This window comes from Mobula birostris, chromosome 4 (assembly GCF_030028105.1).
Source record: "Mobula birostris isolate sMobBir1 chromosome 4, sMobBir1.hap1, whole genome shotgun sequence".
NCBI lineage: Eukaryota > Metazoa > Chordata > Chondrichthyes > Myliobatiformes > Myliobatidae > Mobula > Mobula birostris.
In genome coordinates this window covers 62,194,221-62,217,223 of record NC_092373.1, presented here as the reverse complement: position 1 = coordinate 62,217,223, position 23,003 = coordinate 62,194,221, and the positions used below count along the sequence as shown (strand labels likewise).

General features: G+C 39.3%; 1 protein-coding gene across 9 annotated transcripts in view; it reads left to right on the top strand.

Moving 5' to 3' along the window:
• Positions 1–23,003, top strand: part of schip1 (schwannomin interacting protein 1) — a 214,553-nt gene that overhangs the window by 111,056 nt on the left and 80,494 nt on the right. For all 9 annotated transcript variants that reach the window (XM_072255439.1, XM_072255436.1, XM_072255440.1 and 6 more), the window contains one exon: positions 7,888–8,006. In XM_072255439.1, the coding sequence (XP_072111540.1) occupies positions 7,888–8,006 (119 nt within the window). The remainder of the gene's footprint in view (positions 1–7,887; positions 8,007–23,003) is intronic.

Here is a 23,003-nt window from a genome sequence, read left to right as displayed (position 1 = left end):
GATAGGTACATTCAAAAGATTCTTTGATAGGCTCATGGATGTATGAGAGCTGGAGAAGTGGGCTGTGTAGGAAGGAAGTGTTAGATTAATCGCTGAGTTAGGTTTATATAAGCCAGCATAATATTGTGGCTGAAGAGCCCATACTGTGCCATAATCTATGTTTGTCCAGGGGGTTTCATGAACCCTTTCCCTCACACCATCACTAGTAGCTCAGGAGCAGTTCTGATCTGTGGAATGTGTAATCTTTTCAGTTACTACAGTTGTCGGTAGAAGTTTGCATGGATTCGACATGTCACCAAAGTTTTTGACAAACTTCTATAGATGCTCAGTGGAGAGTATTCTAGCTGGTTGCATCATGGCCTGGTATGGAAACACTGAAGTCTAGGAATGGAAAAGGCTACAGCAGTGATAGATACAGCCCAGTGCATCACAGGCAAAGCCCTCCCCACCATTGAGCACCTTTACATGGAATTCTGCCATAAGAAAGCAGCATCCATCATCAAAGACCCCCCATTATCCAGGCCGTGCCCTCATCTCGCAATACATTCAGGAAAGAAGTACAGAAGCCTTGGGTACCAAACCACCAGATTCAGGAAGTTATTACCCAACAGCCATCATGTTCCTGAATTAATGTGAATAACTTCAATTACCAGTACTTCGAACACATTCTGAAACCTATAAACTTCCTTTGAAGGACTCATTGCCCATGTTTTCAGTATTGTTTTTTTCATTTTGCACTTTGGTTGTTTGTCAGTCTGTTCAAGTATAGTTTTTGTAAAATTCTACTGCATTTCTCTTCTTGTAAATGCCTGCAAGAAATGAATCTCAAGGTGGTATATGGTTGCATATGGGTACTTTGATAATAAATTTACTTTGAACCTTGAATATGCATTCCAGCCTGATGTTTCATGCAATTCTATTTAAAGAAGAAATTGAATGGTCTTAAATTCTTTTGCTGGAAATCTATTTTGAATACTTGTTAGTATTGTTAATGGTGAGAGTTGTGGGGGGGGGGGAGTTGCTTCCAAATTGTTTGAGGTTTGTTAATTGCAGAGGATTTGTAAACATTTTTATTTAATTAATTATGATGGTATTTATCTGATGTATTTCTGAGGATTAGGACTTTGTCCTGGGACATGTTTGGAACTCTCTGTTTGGAACATATTTTAAATTCTTCACCATAAACATGAGGTCTTTAAAACTGCTGTTTTTACATCATTTGGAATTTCTCTTGTTAAGAAGAAACATCATTTACTTCTGATGCAAAAGCTAATTTCAAAGTTTAATATTTCATTAATTTGGTTGATTTTTATGTTGAACTAAGATTTGCTAATATTTCAAAATGTTCTCCCTATTAAAATGTTATTCCCTTTAAATTAGTCCATAATATTTTAATATAGAGGTGACATTTCCAGCGATTATAGTCTGGTAAAATTGTAAATACTAAGGTCTGTCTCAGTTTGATCTCTTACAAACTATTTCCCAGTGTGCACCATCATAGAATATTAAGCTTGAACTTTGGTAATTGTTCAAAGGACATCAGTCTACCTTCTTTAAATAAATCCAAGAAAGAATTAATACCTTTATTTTCCCAAAGTAAAAAAATTGGATCACTCAAAGGTGGCATAAGAAAGTAGTTTCGATAAATTAAACTACAAAGCTTAAATTTTTTTAGATTAAAAAAATTGTGGAACTGAAGCCAAGTTTGTAAAGAATGCTTAATCACAGGGTATAAGTTTAAATTAACAACTTTAGCTAATTGTATAGGCAAAGCAGCTCCCAATAACGAAGTTAAATACAGTAAAACTGTTTCACAGCTTTCAATTCCAAATCTACCCAGCTAGGCCGATCCTTCTTATCAACCCAATATAACCAAAAGGACATGTATCGCACATTAACAGCCCAGTAATACATTCTTAAATTAGGCAAAGCGAGACCTCCATCCTTTGCTACTAGTAACCAAAATTAATACTGATTTACAGTGAAACAATGCTTACATGATTAGGTACTTGTTCAATGCTTGCCTGTCCTAAATAGAATGCTTTCCTTCATTAGCCTGCATTGCAGTTTGGCGGTGAAATGATGAAAGTTTTGCAACAGGCAGATAACTTTTCGATTATTGGTGTTTTCAATCATTTAGGGCATTGATATAGGAGTTAGTACATTATGTTGAAATCCTTGATGAGGCTCGCACTTGGAGTATTGTGCATAATTTTGGTTGTGCTTATATCGGAAAGACGTGGTTAAGCTGGAAAAAGTGCAGGAATGATTTGCAATGGTGTTCCCAGGACTAGATGGTCTGAGTAATGGAGAGAGGTTGACCAGGCTTGGCCTTTATTTCTTGGCAAGTAAGGGAATCGGGGTGACTTATAGACATGTTTAAAAATTATGCGAGGCATAGATAAGGTGGCCAGTAACAGTCCCCCTCCCCAACATGTAAGAGGGCCCTAAATAGGGGGAATAGATGTAGGGTGAGAGGGGGAAGATTTAAAGTACCTGAGGGCTATCTTTTCCACCTCGGGATGGTGAAGATATAGAATGAGCTGCCTGAGGAAGTGGTTGAGGCAGGTAGAATAGTACCATTTTTAAGCACTGGGATAGGTATATGGAGGGGTGAAATTTTGAGGGATATAGGCTAAACACAGGAAATTGGTTGGGCACTGTGGCCATCAGGGAGCCATTGAGCTGAAGGGCCTGTATTGGTGTGGTGTTGCTTTATGATTCTGTGTGCTCATGGGTTTAAATTTTCTTGCTGAAGCTGGAGTATTCAATCATTAACTCTTCCTGTTTAATCATCAAGCTATGAATTTTGTAGTTTGTAGCCGATCTAAGATTCCTTAGCACCTTATTAACAAACCTATATTTTAGCATTTGATTCAACCCTCTTGGATCTGCTACCCCTGCCTGCTACAATTGTAATTTAATATCTCTTGAAATTTTAGTGCTGGAAAATACTAAAGATGGATTAAAGATATAGTTAAAGGTGGATTATTTGTTTGAAAAAGGCAGTGGAACGTTTTCTTAATGTCATGTTAACTTTAAGATTTGTTCCCAGCTGTATGGAATTTCCAAGTTAAAGGATGTGGAATGATTTGCCATTTATGGATTGGCAGCCAATTGCTCAGCTGTAGTTCCTGATTAAATCATAGGTCATCAATTGCATATTGACATTTCCAAGGATAGTAATTAAAATTTGATAACCAGGTCTGTCACTAGCTTGCTTCTCATATGTTTAAAAAAAAATGCTGGCATTTGATTAAAACAAGATGAAATTTCACGACCCATGCCAATGATAATAAACCTGATTCTGATTCTTCTGAAGATGATTGGGGTGGCAATCGGGCAAAGAAGGCACATGATAAAGAATCGGGTTATAGGATTCTTATCTATTTTGTGGCCCAGCCAGTTTTCTACAGTCATGAAATTGGTATAATGTGTGACATCAGCACTGGTTCATTTCAGAGCCCCCAAGGTGAGCTTCCTTCCATGACCTGAAGACTCTAAGACAGATGGGGCAGGAGGGTCTTGACGGGGACGGCCTTTGAAGTTGGTACTCTCCTTTCACCATTTATTGCTGGGCTTCTGTGTGGTCACAGCACTTGTGATTCCATTGCAAAAGACCACTCACTGTTTTTAGCAGTCATGTTTTAAAACTTCCATCAAACCATTGGGTAATTTACCCTTTTTCAGGGATTTAAGGACATCTTTGCATTTGTTCCTGTCTTCACTTAGTACCATCGTACTGTGGGTTAGTGGGCATGTGATCAAGTGGTTAAGGCATTCGACTAGTGATCTGAAGGTCGTGAGTTCGAGCCCCAGCCGAAGCAGCGTGTTGTGTCCTTGAGCAAGGCACTTAATCACACATTGCTCTGTGACGATATTGGTGCCAAGCTGTATGGGTCCTAATGCCCTTCCCATTGGACAACATTGGTGTCGTGGAGAGGGGAGACTTGCAGCATGGGCAACTGCTGGTCTTCCATACAACCTTGACCAGGCCTGCGCCATGGAGAGTGAAGACTTTCCAGGTCCAGATCCATGGTCTCGCAAGACTAACTGATACCTCTTAACTGTGGGTTAACTCCTAGTGGAGTGTCTGTTTTGGAACACTTGTGTATCAGACCTGTAAATGATTTAACCTACCACTGGAATCAGCTGAGGTGGCTGGTGGTGTAGTGGCATCAGCGCCGGACTTCGGAGTGAAGGCTCCCGCATTCAAACCCAGCCGACTCCCCTGGCACGCTTTCCATCTGCGCTGGGTTGAGCGTCGAGCTGGCAACTCGACCTCTTTTTTAAAAAAAATTTCCTGCTGCAGAAACATCAACAGCAAAAAGTTGATGGCCTATGCTCTCTTGTGAGTTTAAAAGGCAACTTCCTTTTTTCATTTTGGAATCAGCTGCCAGTAATTAGGGGCTCAGTGTTGGGGAAGTTTGCTGCCTCAAAAGAGGTCACCAAGTTTCTTCTGCCAGTGTATTTGAAGATTTTGACAGGGACAGGTGCTATCTGACCATTGCTTTGAAACAGACAAGACAGCAGGAATCATTGCAGCCAATCAATGCATAAACATTTTGTCAGTTTTGAGGTCTTGATCTTCAGGAGTCAAGTGACCTGTCACACTGAAGTTATGTTGAATTTTATCTCTAATATCTGCCTTTGCTCAGAGGTGGCTCTTAAGATATTGCACAAAGTTTACATTTTCCAGGAGTTTTTATTGTTGAAGGATGCTTTTAAGTGGGGATGCATTAGTAGGGAACCTTTTGTTTTGCAGACATTGAGGGTGAGGCCCTGTCCCCCATTAACATGACATCCTCAGTAAAAAAAAGTTGACAAATGCTTATCTCATGAGTTCTTTCCACTTGCTGAAGCTCAATGATTAAACCAGTGATAATTTTCTGTTTTTCCCATTATATTTAAATTCAATAGTTACTGAGTCATACAGTGGGCAAGAAAACTTGTCAACTTGATGGGTTTATTTGGAGGTAAAATTAAAGAACAATCTTTGGGTTAATTTTATAACCCTGTCGGCAAGAGGGTCTAAACTGGAGCATTATCAGCAAGTGTACAACGCCAATTTTTATCATTTGCTTGGGATAATCACTGCTTTGCTCTTTGGGGACAGACTCACCATTTGAGGTTATGTGCCTTAAATTTCTAGAACTGTTATAAATTTAAAACCAGTGAGCAAGGTTTCCACCAAGACACCAAGTAGTTGAAAGGAGGTGATAGTCATTGTATCTTGTTGCTGCTTCTCAAACAGCATCGGAAAGGGTGATTCCCAGAAGCTCTTCAAACTGGTATATCCTCTTGCCTTGATCTCTGCCTTGCTGTATTTCACCTACCAAAGCCCATCACGTAACAGCAGCAACCTGTTAGTGCCTACATACCAGTTCTGTTGCGTACAGTGTGCTGCCAATGCTCATATTACCATAAACTTCAATGGCATAGAATTCAACCAAACACTGCAATATTTGTAAATAAATTCATGTTCAAGTTTAATTATCATTCAACCATGCATGAATGTGGCCAAATGAAACGGTGTTCTTCTGGGACCGAGGTGCAAAACACATTACCACAGCACATAGCACATATGGTTATGATAGCAGATAAGCATACGCAAACACGTAGCGGAAGTCCCTGAGTGGCATGTCCTGTAGATTGATGGTGCACGGGATTTTTTCCTGGTCTGCTTGTTTTTCCACTGAGTGAACACCAGAGGGCAGCACTGATAGGAAGGGCCAGCTCCCAACCCGGAGTGGAGTCCAGCACACCCATAGAGGCCTCTGCTCTCCCACACAGTCTCCATGTCTCCTCCCCTGGACAGCTGCGACAGGCAATCCAATGTGCAACGACTGAAGCAACGCAGCTCCCCCACCACTGGTCTCACCATTGAACCAGTGAAGCCAACTTGTAGTATTCTATCTTACCAATGTCCAACAGGGTCTTGTGATTACCAGAGAATTGTCCAAGACAATCACTCCATTTATTGGACAGTGCACCGCCTCGACACAACAGCAGTACACATGTCCAGGCAACAACAACACACAGCAGTATGCAATAAGACACAGACACACACACCTCTCCCCCCCCCCCCAAGATTTTTGCACAGTACTGTTTTTTTTATTACACTGTACTGCTGCCGCCAAATTAAGCATATTTCATGGCATATGTGAATGATATACCTGATCCTGATATGGGTCTCTATTGTAGACTGAGAGTGGGAAGGGGGCAGGGAGAGGGGAGTCATGGTTGGGAAAACGGAAGGGAGAGGGGAAGCAGTGGGAAGCACATTCAATATTGATCAATAAACCAATCATTTAGAATGAAATAATCTTGCCTGGTGTCTCAGGGCTGTGTGTTTCTACACCAGAGCCACCCACCACCCCCACCCCCACCCCCCGGCACTTCTCCAAGGCTCTTTAACACCGACTTTTGCACCGTATTGTACCTTTCCAATTTTGATATGCTTTGCTAATTCATGAGCTTTCTCATGATGCAAACCTGACAGAAAAGTACAATATTACTGAGTGGTCTGATTTTCCAAGGATTGTGCTGTCAGGGGCATCAAGTGCACAATGAGGGGAGTTTATCATTGTTCCTGTCAGTTCATTTATATGCCTCACCTGTAAAGCACATTCCATACAATTGGTCCTCCTTTTAACCAGAAGGGTAGTTCTCTAGATGGCTTCCTGAAGTTAATTACCATTCTCAACAGTTTTGGTATTGCAGTACTTTGCCAGTGTGCTAATAAAACAGTGCTGTAGAAAGGGTCACCAGTGTCACTACTACAAGGGAAGAGTATGATGTAGGTATCAGAATTTGTCTGGGAATTTCTGTCATTTTCAGTGAGATCTCAGACTGTAATGGGATGCTGCAAACTATGCAACTTTATTTTTCAAAGGGACATCTCATGGCAACCTCAGAAGCCCATGTCACAAATAACAATTTCTAATGCTAGATAAATGGCTAAATAGTGCTGATGTCCTCTAGGACTACGGGGGGGGGGGGCGTGGGGTAGGGAGCCACTATCTTTGCTGTATTGACTTCTTGGATGCTGTAAAACTGACAGGCAAATTCCCTAGAGAGTTTGATCCCACATAATTTTATTCAGTTCAGTATTGACAGGAAAATAACTAAAAATTGTATCAAATCTATTATCTGGCATTGAGTGCCTTTGCACAATTCTTCCTGGCATTCTTTCACTGGACACTATAACCAAAATAATGAAGGGTCTCTGCCCGAAACGTCAACTGTACTCTTTTCCATAGGTGCTGCCTGGCCTGCTGAGTTCCTCCAGCATGTTGTGTGTGTTGCTTGGATTTCCAGCATCTGCAGATATCCTCTTGTTTATAAACATTTCTCGGTAACTGACTGATCAAGAAAGGACTGGTATATGGTTATGTAGTAATAGCTAAGGTGCTGTTTAGCATCAAAGCTGAGAAACATATTCAGATATTGGGATTTGATACTTTTTGTTTTGCTAACAGTTCTTCAGTGTTGCACTACAGTGGCAAAGCAGCATGTCTCAAGTGAGATATGTGAGGGGTTCAACCTGTTTCTGAATCAAAATCAGAACCATTAAAATATATTTTCCAAGAATTAATTACTGAAACCAATCCACAATTCGGGTACAGATGTGGGGACAAGTGGGGGAGATTATCTCCTTGTATGGATACTGTTAGTGCAGTGCCTGGGCAAAAGTTGCAAACAATGGAAAAGAATTAGTAAAAGACAGAAGTTTATGAAATATTACCTGCTACAAACATTTGGAGTCAACGGGAAATGGACTCAAGATTCTATGTTGATGACATTTTCTGTATTACCCTCAATAATGATGCTGGTAGCCACAAAAACAGTTATTGTGCCTGAAATTTCTTTCTGCTTCATTTGCAGGCCCAAAAAAATGAGAGGGAATCGATCCGACAGAAGTTGGCACTCGGGAGTTTCTTTGATGATGGCCCAGGGATTTACACTAGCTGTAGCAAGAGTGGTAAACCGAGTTTGTCTTCACGGTGAGTATTGGAAACAAAGGTATAGACCTGCAAAATCCTTGGAGGTGTTCCTTTTAAATCATCCATATCCCATTGATTTAGTGATGCATTTCTTGGAGGGCCCTTAATCAATATTTATCTCACCACTAAACCAAGAGCTGCGAGGATGTCCAGTAAAGTATTTTGTAACATAGTAACCCACTAATAATCCTCCATCACCTTGTTCAGAAGTCCCAGTGATTTAGTAACTGGTTCACCTGGTTCTGCTTAAGCTCATCCGCACCCATTCTCACCCACCTTTTACTCAACAGGACCCCTTTACATATATTCCCTTTAAATTCATCAGATCGTGTTTCACACACTCCCTTTAAAACTTAACAAGTTTTGTTTCCTTCATTCCCTTTTAAGCTCAGCTATTTCACTGAAAAAGCTATGAAGCCGTGCAACTGATTTTCAACCACTGTTCAAAAATAGTTGGCCGTTGAAGATGTTAAAATACATTCAAAGCTGAGTCCCTCCAGCATTTTGTGTGTGTTAAAACAAAGTTAACCTCTTAGTGATTCAAAACTAAGGTGTTATGCATGTTAGATATCTGAAGAGCAGGAAATCCTAAAAATATCAGGCAGCACATATGGCCTGAGAGAAAGAGATTTTATTTTGGACCAAATTGCATTCTGACAAGAATCTGCATTCAGAGTTACATTATTTAGGATTCTGGTCTTGTCTCGTTGAAAGGCTGAAACCCACAATTTGCACAAGGAAGTGTTCTCATTGTAACAGAAGAACAACTGAAAGGTTGTAAAACATTTTATAGGATGAGGTAAACCAAGAAGCGATAAATAGATGATTTTGAGTATGGGTTTCCAGAGTCTCAATATTGGAGAAACAACAAATGAAGAGAAGTCGGATGTTGCACATTGAGATAAGATAGGTAGCTATAGATTATGATAGAAAGTTGTGCAATGGGGCTTGATTGCAAGACGAATGAATCATGGAAAGGAGAATGTACTAGTTTCTAATTGTATCTTTCAGAAATGAGATGTTCTGGCACAGATTATGGGAATACCAAAATTGTGAGGAGTCGAGATAGAGAAGCCTCAGATTTATTACTAAATTGCCTCCTCTAATGATATTTTCTTGTAATCCATAATGGAATACAGGATGTAATAGAAGATTCCTTTACAGAATTGGGAATAATATGTCTTTAGCAATTTGTTTTCTTTGAAGGTAAGGTAATTCCGACAACCTGGACAGAAATAAATTACCTGTGGTTTGCAAATGGACTAAAATTACCATGTATTTTGAATGTTAGCACTATTCTTTGAAGTTTTTAATGAGTTATGTTGTTAAAACAATAATAAGACACATATCCTTCAAAGCAAATGATTAAGTGCCAATGAGTAATTATAAGCTTTTGTACATGGTTCACCAAACTTTGAGTGTAATTGGTTAAGTTGGTGCCTGTATATTAATGCAATTCTGGCTTTGCTTGTCAATAAGGCCATGCCAAAAAGGTCTATTAAATGAAAGTTGTGTCCAACTTATAATATATACAGAGCAGCTTATCTTTGATTATTTATTACCTTTGACGCACCCCTAGGTGATAGAGACATTAAGGTTGGCTCTGTGTGTGTATCTGCGTGGATCTTAAGCATCTGCTCTTTTGATCTCTGACACACCCTTGCCACTGCCCCCTGCCACTCACATACCTTAGGATAATGAAGTTTGTAGACATTGAGAGAATGAGAGGGAATGAGCTTTGGACCAAATGCACAGGGTGTTTGTATCTTTTGAATACTACCACATTTGCTAGGGTACTTTTAAGTCCAAGGGTTGTGAAGGTGCAGGATATGGAATTGTGAAGGGGTATTGTTGAAGTGTGACAGAGTGCAAGACTTTGGATTGTGGTAATTGGTCAAGGCAGTCATATTTCCCATAGTGGAGATGACAGGTAATCTCACAATACTTAAGAGAATTACCTAGCCAAGCTAATGTGTAGAGGGCCAACAACCAACTGCAAGTCAGTGGAATTAGTAACATTAGGTACTTGATGCTTATATAGACAACTGGATGAAATCGCCTGTTTCAGTGATGGCTCATCTTCTGAAAATAGACAAGTCTGGTCCAATTGAGCAGCTGGCGAGGGCTAGTAGTTTAGACTTGCTCTTGTTTAGCTGAAAGTAATTATGATTCATTCAGAAGCAGTCTGACAGCAGGAATGCTATAGGGAGTTGAGTGTCATCAGCATTAATGTGAAAATCAGTCCAATGTCTTTGGTTGATACTAGCTAGCAGTACTGTGCAAATGAAAGAGAGGATTCTTCAGACACAGCACTGGGAAAAGAAGTCATTGTGATGATTGCACAGCCATTTATATGGTGGATTGAACGTGCCTTTTTCTTTATAGCTTAATAATAGATTTATACGATTATCTCTGAGAAATGTGACCTTAATTTTGCTATTTTTTTCCTGAGTGAATTTATTATACTGTGAGTGTAATATTTTTAAGAATGGTGAAAGTATATTGGGTTTGAAATCCCTGTCCAAAGTTAATATATCAAGCTTCAGTAATAGTTACAGTACTTGTATGTGAAGTTATTATAGTATTAGCTGTTACAAATCAGGAGATAATTGGGTACCTATGCATTAATACTCCTTGTCTCAGAAAGAAAAATCAGAGGAAGCGTATATTTCCCCTCACACCAGGAAGTCTTTGTCTCTTTTCAGCCTTTCTAATAATTAAATTTATATGGAACTGTAGATCCTACAATCAGTGGCCAATTTATTAGATACACCTGTACATCTTGTTAGGTCAAATATCTAATCAGCCAATCATGTGGAAGCAACTCAGTGCACAAAAGCCTGCAGACATGGTCAAGTGATTCATTTGTTGTTCAGACTAAACATAAAAATGGGGAAGAAATGTGATCCAAGTGATTCTTGGTGCCAGGTGGTGTGGTTTGAGTATTACCGAAACTGCTGATCTTTTCGGGTTTTCACATGTGACTGTCCCTAGAGTTTAGAGATAATGGTGTGAGAAACAAAAGAAACATCCAGTAAGCGGTAGTTCTGTGGGCGAAAATGCTCGTTAATGGAAGGGGTCAGTGGAGAATGGCCAGACTGTTTCAATCTGACAGGAAGGCGACAGTAACTGAAATAGCCACTGGTGTGTAGAAGACCATCTCTGAATGCTCACCATGTTGACCCTTGAAGTGGGTGGGCTACAACAGCAGAAGACCACAAGCAAGCATTCGGCGGTCACTTTGTTAGCTACAGGAGTTGCCTAATAAAGTGGCCACTGCATGTATTTGTATTAAGTCATCACATGGCCACTTCAGTCTGTTGTAGCTATTTGAATCCTCTTTCGATGGCCAAATAATCATCAGTGTGTAATGCATAAAATGACAGCCTCGGTGTAGTCATAGTCATACTTTATTGATCCCGGGGGAAATTGTTTTTTTTAAAAAAGTTGCTGGTTTACTCTTCACCAGGGGCACGTAGCAGGGTTTTAGATGCACCAGGTTGTGATCGGACCTTCCCAGTGGGGGGAGGGGAGAGGAGCTGTATGCATCCTTAATGTTAGCGTACATCAAATCCAGAGTCCTCTCCCCTCTGGTTGTACAGCTCACACACTGCGTGAAGTTGGGCAGTGTTCTAGCCACGGTAACATGGTTGAAGTCACCCGAGATGGTAATGAGGGCACTCGGGTGCTGGGTTTGTAATCTGGCTATGATGGTGTAAGTGATGTTACACGCCGATGTCGGGTTGGCAGAGGGAGGGATGTACACAACAACCACAATTGCATGCAAGATTTCCCTTAGCAAATAATATGGCTGGAGCCCAACAGCAAAAAGTTCAATATCCGGGCTACAAACACATTCCTTGATCGTAATATGCCCAGGATTGCACCATCTGTTGTTTACCAGAACTACCAGCCCCCCCTCCTTTATGCTTACCGCTCTCAGTGCAATTCTGGTCAGCTCGAACGGTCTGGAAGCCCTCTCTGGAAACGCTTTGATCGGGTATGTCCTCGTGCAGCCACGTCTCAGTAAAGCACATGACACTGCTCTCCCGAAATGTTCTCTGACTCCTGACAAGCGCCGTCAGTTTGTCCATTTTATTCCCCAGTGCTCTCACATTTTACATGATGAGAGAGGGGAGACACAGCTTATAACTTCTCTTCTCCATAAGCCTCTGTTGTCTCGACCCGGTCCTCTTCCCTTGCCTTTTTGATTCCCCTCTGCATCCTCTGTGTGTTTTCCTCCAGATTTCAGCCGGTATGTCCAGGGCTCTGTTCGCTAAACCGGCGGGCATGAGCATAATCAATTGGTCCCTGGAATACACAATGCGGCCATCCTGCTGCCCCGCTAACGAGACGTGTCGGAACGTAACTATTTCCAGCGCTTAAAAAACAAGTAAAACTCTCTCCACCAGCATGTTAGAGAGGGTGCAGCTTCAACGTGTTACCGTGAGAAAAAAAATACAACAAATAACTAAGTTAAAAAGTTTAAAAGTAAGAAACTACGGAGCAACCGTAACAGGCTGCATGCACGACCAGCGCACGTGCACTAGAAGTGCGTATATCGTGAATCATAAATTTGAAGATCGTCAATGAAAATGCCACCACTTCACATTTGATGACACTTTTAACAGGTCAATATCAGGGTTCAGTATGCTCCAGATGGCTTATCTGCAATATTCCTGGGGTGTTAGACAAAAAAAGTACCATTTCACTGCCACAGGGATTTAAAAATTTTGATATGGAACCAATAAATGTTAACGCTTTTGCTATAGTTTCCTCTCTTTTGTATCAAAATCAACAGCTTTATGGAAAACAAACAAATCCACAGCAGACCCAGTCTTAAAAAGTCTGAGAAGACTCAGAAAGGCAGCTTCCATCATCAACGACCCCCACCACCCAGGACGTGCCCTCTTCTCACTGTTACCAGCAGGAAGGAGGCACACACTCAGCGATTCAGGAACTGCTTCTTCCCTCTGCCATCTGATTTCAAAAGGACTTTGAACCCGTGAACACTACCACACTACTTTTTTTTTAAATTTTCTGTTTTTGCACTTAATATACATATATATTTACTGTAATTCAGTTTTCCTTCTTCATCCTCTATACAGTTTGGCATTTTACTGCTGCTGCAAATTTCATGGCATAGACCATAAGACATAGGAGCAGAATTAGGCCATTCAGCCCATCTAGTCTGCTCTGCCATTCGATCATGTCTGATCCCTGCTCCCACTTAACCCCATACACCTGCCTTCTCACCATATCCTTTGATGCCCTGACCGATCAGGAAACGATCAACTTCTGCCTTAAATATACGCACAGACTTGGCCTCCACCACAATCTGTAGCAGAGCATTCCACAGATTTACTACTCTCTAGCTAAAAATATTCCTCCTTACCTCTGTTCTAAAGGGTTGCCCCTCAATTTTGAGGCTGTGCCCTCTAGTTCTGGATACCCCCAGCATAGGAAACGTCTTCTCCATATCCACCCTATTTAGTCCTTTCAACATTTGTTAGGTTTCAATGGGCTCCCCCAGCATTCTTCTAAATTCCAGTGAGGACAGACCCAAAGCTGCCAAATACTCCTCATATGTTAACCTCTTCATTCCCAGAATTATCTCGTGAACCTCCTCTGAACTCTCGACAATATGCCGGTGATATTGAAACTGATTCTGAAAGGTATTTTTTAAATCAGCACCAGCTTGCAGCCTGTTATTTCAGATTGGTGTCTTACATTATTTTCTTTTTAACAATCCAGTGTTAACAGTTTGGGTCTGATAGATGAAAATGTACTGTGCAATGTCCATTTTGATTTTGTAGTTTCTAGGGACGACATTTAGAAAAAAAGTTAAAGCCTTCTTATAACAAAGTACAGTAAGCAGTTCTCTCGATTAAGATTGCACTTGGCTCCAGCAGAGTTTGAGAAGGGAAGGTACAAATAAAAAGCAGTGATTTGGTAAGTAATTTAGGGAGATGTTAATGTTACTGAGAAGTTAGTTGCAGTTGGAGACTTTTGAGCTCTTAACAGAAAATAATTGTGTGGTAACTTTTACTTTGAAATAGGCACACTCGACAACTTCATGCCCAAAGAAACAACTTTATCTCGAACATCAAAACCAATATGTATATACAGAGGCTTTTACAACTCGTATGGCATGGCAGGAACACTATATACAGAAGCACACCAGAAGTAAAAAAAAAAGAACAGAAGTAAACTCCCCCCCCCCCCCATTATCCTAATTAGTATTAACTTACTTTTTTAAAAATTCTTTTTATTAATTGAAAATCAGCAACAAAAAAATGCATTGAAGTAATCAAGTCAACATATCAATATGTACAATAAGAGTAAACTATCAACCAAGTTAAACAATATATCAATAATAAGAAAAAACAAAACGTTAAAGCCTTTTTTTGGAAAAAAAGAAAGGAAAAAAACCCCCTACTAACTAAAACTGAAAAAATCCTAACCAAAAAAAACAAGGAAAAAAAACCCATTTGGAGCACAGACCCGGAGCTATACGCCATACAAGCTTCCATAAAAGAAAGACATCAATCTGCCAACCAAATCCATTTACCCAAGAATCAGAAGGGGACCATCTTAATTAACTCAAATCAAATGATAGTAGCGGGCAAAAGAGCCTCACCTTTTCTCAAAGTCAAATCGAGGATCAAAAGTTCAACTTCTGATTTTCTCCGAACTAAGACATAACATCATCTGGGAAAACCATTTTATCAAAGTGGGAGCAGAAGCATCTTTCCACTTTAATACAATAGCCCTTCTGGCCAATGGTGTGACAAATGCAATTACATATTGGTCTGATATGGAAACACTGTGAATATATTGAGGGATCCTGAGGAGACTGAGGTCTTTTAACATCTGCCGGATGATGCTGAGGATGTTCTACGAGTCTGTGGTGGCCAGTGCTATCATGTTTGCTGCTGTGTGCTGGGGCAGCAGACTGAGGGTAGCAGACACCAACAGAATCAACAAACTCACACGTAAGGCCAGTGATGTTGTGGAGATGGAACTGGACTCTCTGATGGTGGTGTCTGAAAAGAGGATGCTGTCTAAGTTTCATGCCATCTTGGACAATGTCTCCCATCCACTACATAATGTACTGGTTGGGCACAGGAGTACATTCAGCCAGAGACTCATTCCACCGAGATGCAACACAGAGCGTCATAGGAAGTTATTCCTGCCAGTGGCCATCAAACTTTACAACTCCTCCCTTGGAGGGTCAGACACCCTGAGCCAATAGGCTTGTCCTGGACTTATTTCCTGGCATAATTTACATATTACTATTCAACTATTTAAGATTTTATTACTATTTAATTATTTATGGTGCAACTGTAACGAAAACCAATTTCCCCCAGGATCAATAAAGTATGACTATGATTATACCGAACAAAACTGTCAATTTATTAGGTTGTAAATTAATTTTTAAGCTTTAGAAATAGTAGAAAAAATAGATTCCAAAACTGTTTCAATATAGAACACGACCAAAACATATGTGTCAATGTAGCTGGCTCAGTTTTACATCTATCACACTATTAACATTAAGAAATATTTTAGACAGTCTCTCCATTGTCAAATAATAACGATGTACAATTTTAAATTGAATTAGAGAGTGACTGGCACAAATCAAAGAAGAGTTAACCAACTTAAAAATTCGCAATCAATGCTCTGTTATCAAGGTCACGTTAAGCTCTTTCCCAATCTTGCTTAATCTTAAGTAAAGGATAATTATCCTGTTGTAATAGTAAATTATAAATTTTCCCAATGAAACCTTTCACTAAAGGGTTCATTTTTAAAATAATGTCTGACAGGTCAAAATCTTGTATATATGGAAAATTACTTAAATATTCTTCTAAGAAACGTCTGACTTGAAGATACTGCAAGAAGTCTGAGTATGAGAGAGAAAATTTAGTTACTAATTTCTCAAAGGACATCAATCGGCCTTCTTGAAACAGATCCATAAAGGAATAAATTCCTTTATTCCTCCAAAGAGAAAAGGTAGGATCACTAAGTGAAGGTTTAAATAAATAGTTTCGATAAATTAAACTAAGAAGGTTAAATTTTTTAAGATTAAAAAACTTACGAAACTGATACCGAATTCGTAATGACTGCTTAATCATAGGGTATATATTTAGAATAGAAATTTTGGCTAGTTGTACAGGTAAAGAAGCCCCTAATAACGAAGTTAAGTAAAATAGTTTCACAGCTTTCAATTCCAGATTAACCCATGGTGGTTGTTCATTTTTATCGGTCCAGTATAACCAAGAACACGCATAACGTATGTTAACCACCCAATAATACATTCTTAAATGTACCAATGACATAGATAGGACAAAGGAGGAGGTCCTGAAGAGAGATTTCCAGGAGTTAGGAAGGAAGCTGAGAAGCAGGACCTCCAGGGTAGTAATCTCGGGATTGCTACCTGTCGGATCAGGCAGATGAATGCCTGGCTGAGAGACTGGTGTAGGGGGCAGGGCTTCAGATTCTTGGATAATTGGGATCTCTTCTGGGGAAAGTATGACCTGTTCAAAAAGGACGGGTTACACCTGAACCCGAAGGGGACCAATATCCTGGCGGGAAAGTTTAATAGAGCTGTTAGGGAGGGTTTAAACTAATTTGGCAGGGGGATGGGAACCGGAATGATAGAGTGGAGGAAGGGGAAAACAGAAATAAATCTAAGATAGTGAGCAGTAAAGATGTCAGGAAAGGCAGGCAGGTGATGGGGCAAATGTGTAGCCATTGGGATGAGTTGCAGTGCAATAAAGTTGCAGTGAAATCAAAGCAAAAAGTATCGCATACTGGTCTTAAGGTGTTGTACTTAAATGCACGCAGCATAAGGAATAAGGTGGATGATCTTGTTGTACAGCTACAGATTGGCAGGTATGATATTGTGACCATCACTGAGACCTGGCTAAAGGATGCACGTCTCTGGGAGCTGAACGTCCAAGGATACACGGTGTATCGGAAGGATAGGAAGGTAGGCAGAGGGAGAGGCGTGGCTATATTGGTAAGAAATGATATTAAATCATTAGAAAGAGGTGATATAGGATCGGAAGGTGCAGAATCTTTATGGGTTGAGCTAAGGAATAGCAGGGGTAAAAGGACCCTGATGGCAGTTATTTATAGGCCTCCAAACAGCTGCAGGGATGTGGACTACAAATTACAACTGGAAATAGAAAAGGCTTGTCAGAAGGACAGTGTTATGATGTTTGTGGGGGACTTTAACATGCGAGTAGATTGGAAAAATCAGGTTGGCACTGGATCTCAAGAGAGAGAATTTGTAGAATGTCTGCGAGATGGCTTTTCAGAACAGCTTGTTGTTGAGCCCACTAGGGGATCGGCTGTACTGGATTGAGTATTGTGTAATGAACCGGAGGTAATTGGAGAGATTGAAGTGAAGGAACCCTTAGGAGGCAGTGATCATAACATGATTGAGTTCACTGTGAAATTAGAAAAAGAGAAGCCAAAATCTGATGTGTCGGTGTTTCAGTGGAGTAAAGGAAATTACAGTGGCATGAGAGAGGAACTGGCCAAAGTTGACTGGAAAGGGACACTGGCGGGAAAGACGGTAGAGCAGCAGTGGCTGGAGTTTATGCGAGAAGTGAGGAAGGTGCAAGACAGGTATATTCCAAAAAAGAAGAAATTTTCGAGTGGAAAAAGGATGCAACCGTGGTTGACAAGAGAAGTCAAAGCCAAAGTTAAAGCAAAGGAGAGGGCATACAAGGAAGCAAAAATTAGTGGGAAGACAGAGGATTGGGAAGTTTTTAAAACCTTACAAAAGGAAACCAAGAAGGTCATTAAGAGAGAAAAGATTAACAATGAAAGGAAACTAGCAAATAATATCAAAGAGGATACTAATAGCTTTTTCAAGTATATAAAGGGTAAAAGACAGGTGAGAGTAGATATAGGACCGATAGAAAATGATACTGGAGAAATTGTAATGGGAGATGAGGAGATGGCAGAGGAACTGAACAAGTATTTTGCATCAGTCTTCACTGAGGAAGACAGCAGGATACCGGATACTCAAGGGTGGCAAGGAAGAGAAGTGTGCGCAGTCACAATTACGACACAATTACTCAGGAAGCTGAATAGGCTAAAGGTCGATAAATCTCCTGGACCAGATGGAATGCACCCTCGTGTTCTGAAGAAAGTAGCTGTGGAGATTGCGGAGGCATTAGCGATGATCTTTCAAAAGTCGATAGATTCTGGCATGGTTCCGGAAGACTGGAAGATTGCAAATGTCACTCCGCTATTTAAGAAGGGGGCAAGGAAGCAAAAAGGAAATTATAGACCTGATAGCTTGACGTCGGTGGTTGGGAAGTTGTTGGAGTCGATTGTCCAGGATGAGGTTACAGAGTACCTGGAGGCATATGACAAGATAGGCAGAACTCAGCATGGATTCCTTAAAGGAAAATCCTGCCTGACAAACCTATTACAATTTTCTGAGGAAATTACCAGTAGGCTAGACAAGGGAGATGCAGTGGATGTTGTATATTTGGATTTTCAGAAGGCCTTTGACAAGGTGCCACACATGAGGCTGCTTAACAAGATAAGAGCCCATGTAATTACAGGAAAGTTACATACGTGGATAGAGCGTTGGCTGATTGGCAGGAAACAGAGAGAGCGAATAAAGGGATCCTATTCTGGTTTGCTGCCAGTTACCAGTGGTGTTCCACAGGGATCAGTGTTGGGGCCGCTTCTTTTTACATTGTACATCAACGATTTGGATTATGGAATAGGTGGCTTTGTGGCTAAGTTTGCTGACAATACGAAGATAGGTGGAGGGGCCAGTAGTGCTGAGGAAACGGAGAGTCTGCAGAGAGACTTGGATAGATTGGAAGAATGGGCAGAGAAGTGGCAAATGAAGTACAATGTTGGAAAGTGTATGGTTATGCACTTTGGCAGAAAAAATAAATGGGCAGACTATTATTTAAATGGGGAAAGAATTCAAAGTTCTGAGATGCAACGGGACTTGGGAGTCCTCGTACAGGATTCCCTTAAAGTTAACTTCCAGGTTGAGTCAGTAGTGAAGAAGGCAAATGCAATGTTGGCATTCATTTCTAGAGGAATAGAGTATAGGAGCAGGGATGTGATGTTGAGGCTCTATAAGGCGCTGGTGAGACCTCACTTGGAGTACTGTGGGCAGTTTTGGTCTCCTTATTTAAGAAAGGATGTGCTGACGTTGGAGAGGGTACAGAGAAGATTCACTAGAATGATTCCGGGAATGAGAGGGTTAACATATGAGGAACGTTTGTCTGCTCTTGGGCTGTATTCCTTGGAGTTTAGAAGAATGAGGGGAGAACTCACAGAAACATTTCGAATGTTAAAAGGCATGGACAGAGTGGATGTGGCAAAGTTGTTTCCCATGATGGGGGAGTCTGGTACGAGAGGGCATGACTTCAGGATTGAAGGGCGCCCTTTCAGAACAGAAATGCGAAAAAATTTTTAGAGGGTGGTGAATCTATGGAATTTGTTGCCATGGGCAGCAGTGGAGGCCAAGTCATTGGGTGTATTTAAGGCAGAGATTGATAGGTATCTGAGTAGCCAGGGCATCAAAGGTTATGGTGAGAAGGCGGGGCAGTGGGACTAAATAGGATAAAATGGATCGGCTCATGATAAAATGGTGGAGCAGACTCGATGGGCCGAATGGCCTACTTCTCCTTTGTCTTATGGTCTTATGGTCTAAATTAGGCAAAGCAAGACCTCCATCCTTTTCTTAATTTTTGTAAATGATATTTTCCAATTCTTGGTCTTTTATTATTCCAAACAAAAGATGAAATTATAGAATCAACCTGATCAAAAAACTTCTTATTTAGAAAAATAGGAATATTTTGAAATACATATAAAAATTTTGGCAAAATCATCATTTTAACTGCATGAATTCGACTTGCTAACAAAAGTGTAAGTGGATTCCATCTAGAAAATAATTGCTTCATAAAGTCCACTAAGGGAACTAAATTAGCTCTATAAAGGTCTCCATAATTTTTAGTGATAATAATACCTAAATATTTGAAAGAATCCATAACTTTAAAAAGGTATGTCATCATATATAGAAGCAGAATCATTTAAAGGAATGAATTCACTTTTATGCTGGTTTAATTTACATCCGGAAAACTTTCCAAATTCATTTAATAATGTCAATAAACTAAGAATAGATTCTTCAGGATTTGAAACATAAACTAAGAAATCATCAGCATAAAGGGAAATCTTATGAATAGTCCCATTTATGGAAATTCCTTGTATATCTTTAGCTTCACGAAGTGCAATAGCCAAAGGTTCCAGCACCAAATTAAATAACAAAGGACTTAACGGACAGCTTTGTCTCATACCCCGCGAAAGTCGAAAAAAGGAGGATCTGCAGTTATTAGTAATAACAGTGGCAATAGGGCTTTTATATATCATTCTAATCCACTTATTAAAATTAGTAACAAAGTTAAATTTCTCTAAAAAGTTAAAGAAGTATTTCCATTCAACTCTATCAAATGCCTTTTCAGCATCAAGAGAAACAACACATTGGGAGTCTTCGAGAGGGATGAGTATATAACATTTAACAGTCTCCGAGTATTAGGAAAGGAATAACAGCCTTTTATAAAACCTGTTTAGTCCTGAGAAGTAATTTTAGCTAGTATATGCTCAAACCGATTAGCCATTATTTTTGAAGGAATTTTAGCTTCCACATTTAATAATGAGATAGGTCTATATGAAATACATTCAGTAGGGTCTTTATCCTTCTTAAGAATTAAAGAGATAGAAGCTTCATAAAATGTGGAAGGTAACTCTCCTAACTAAAAAGAATCTTTAAGCATTTCCAACATATAAGGGTAAGCAAATCTTCAAATTTTCTTATAAAATCCTACAGAAAAACCATCCAGTCCAGGAGCTTTACCAGATTGCATTGAAAGAATAGCTTTCTGAATTTCTTTTTCAGTAAAAGGAGTATCAAGAATTTGTTGATCTTCACCAGATAGTCTAGGAAAATTAATCTTTTGTAAAAAAAAAAGCATTCATTTTAGAAGGATCAGCTGGAAACTGAAATTTATAGCGTTCACTGTAATAGTCTTGAAAAATGTTATTAATATCTTCATAATTACAAGCTAAACTACCATATCCCTTACGAATTTTTAAAATTTGTCTTTTAGCTCTAACTGCCTTTAGGTGGTATGCTAATAGCATATTACTCTTACCTCCAAACACATAAAATTGACTTCTTAATTTAAGCAAATTTCTTTCAATAGGATAAGTTAATAGTAAATTATATTGTGATTGAAGTTCAACCCTTTGTTTAAATAAATCAATATTCAGAGAAACTGCATAAGTGTTATCCAAGTCTTTAATTTGTTTTGAACGCCTATCTAACTCTATTTTTGTCTGTTTCTTAAGCTTAGTCATAGGAGATTATCTGACCTCGCAAATATGCTTTAAATGTACCCCATATAATCAATTTCAACACGTCTCCCATATTATTAAAAAGAAAAAAATCTTTTATCTGAATCTTTATAAATTTTACAAAGTCCAAACTTTGTAATAAATTTTCTGGAAAACACCAAGGCAAGTTTACATTACTAACATCATTCAATTCAAAAGTTAAGCTTAAAGGTGCATGATCCGAAACAACAATAGCATCATATTCACGTTTCTGGACTTTGGACAAAAATCAGAAATCAGCAATAAAATAATCAATTCTCGAATATTTTTTATGAACATGTGAATAAAAAGAATAATCTCTATCATTAGGATGTAGATTTCTCCAAATTTCGATCAAACCCTAATCAATTAAAAAGGAATTAATAAGTGTTGCTGAACGACTTGGAAGCTGCTGATTGGTTGACCTTTTGTCAATCAAAGGATTTAAACAACAGTTGAAGTCACCTCCCATCAGCAGCATATATTCATTTATGTCTGGTAATAAACCAAGTACATTTTTAAAAAAAGGATCATCTACATTAAGTCCATACAGATTAACCAGGACAATTTTTCGATTACAGATTGTTCCTTTAACAATTAAAAATCTACGATTGATATCTGAGATGTCTTCTTGGATAAATAAAATATTAGATTTAATAAAAATAGATACTCCCTTTGTTTTTTATTTTGAGAAGTAGCATGATATTGAAGGCCCTTCCACGTTTTAAGAAATCTATTTTGATCACCCATTCTGATATGCATTTCTTGAACATAAATGATATCGGGCTGGAATCGAATTCCAGCCACATACATTCCAACTAATAACGTTTATCTGTTTAACTACCATAGGATATTGTTTTTAACACGAAAATACACGCATACCATCATGGGCTAATCAAAGATGGTGGTGGTGAGTATAACCATATAGAAAACACGCATGCTCCGGAACTCCATAATGGGGAAAAAATACAGGATGTATGTAAAAAAAAAAACTCAAAAAAAAATCCCGCTATAAACCCCAAAATACAAAAATACCCCCAATCTTCCCACCATCCCAAAAGGTAGAAATCTGGCAGAAAGGGAGAAAAAGCTGGAATGCATCCCCAGAGAAAGAAAAAAGAAGCAGAACTCCATGAGCCGCTCAATTTAAATAGTGATTTAAATGTTTTTTCTCTCAATTCCCCCCCTCCCCTTTACAAAGAAAACACATGACCCTAAGATGAGAAAGCCCAGCAGAGGGAAAAAAGATGTTTATACTTAATCATTGAAAATAAACTAGGGAATGCAAAAACAGTCTCCAGAGACGTCAAAGCAATACTATTAGACCTAAACAGTATAATCTCTAAATCGGCACCATTATTCCTTTTACTTACTATCCGATTTTAACAAAAAAACTGAAGCTAATTATCTATTACTAAATACTCCTCACTATACAAGAAAAAGTCTGTATAAACTATAAAAACTATCAATTAATGAAAGATAGGAAAAAAGCAGATAATCAAACCATTTAACGATCTGTCCGCTGTGTTAATTCACTCCGTATACCAGACAGACTTCAGAAAAGTCATTCATTAGTCAAAC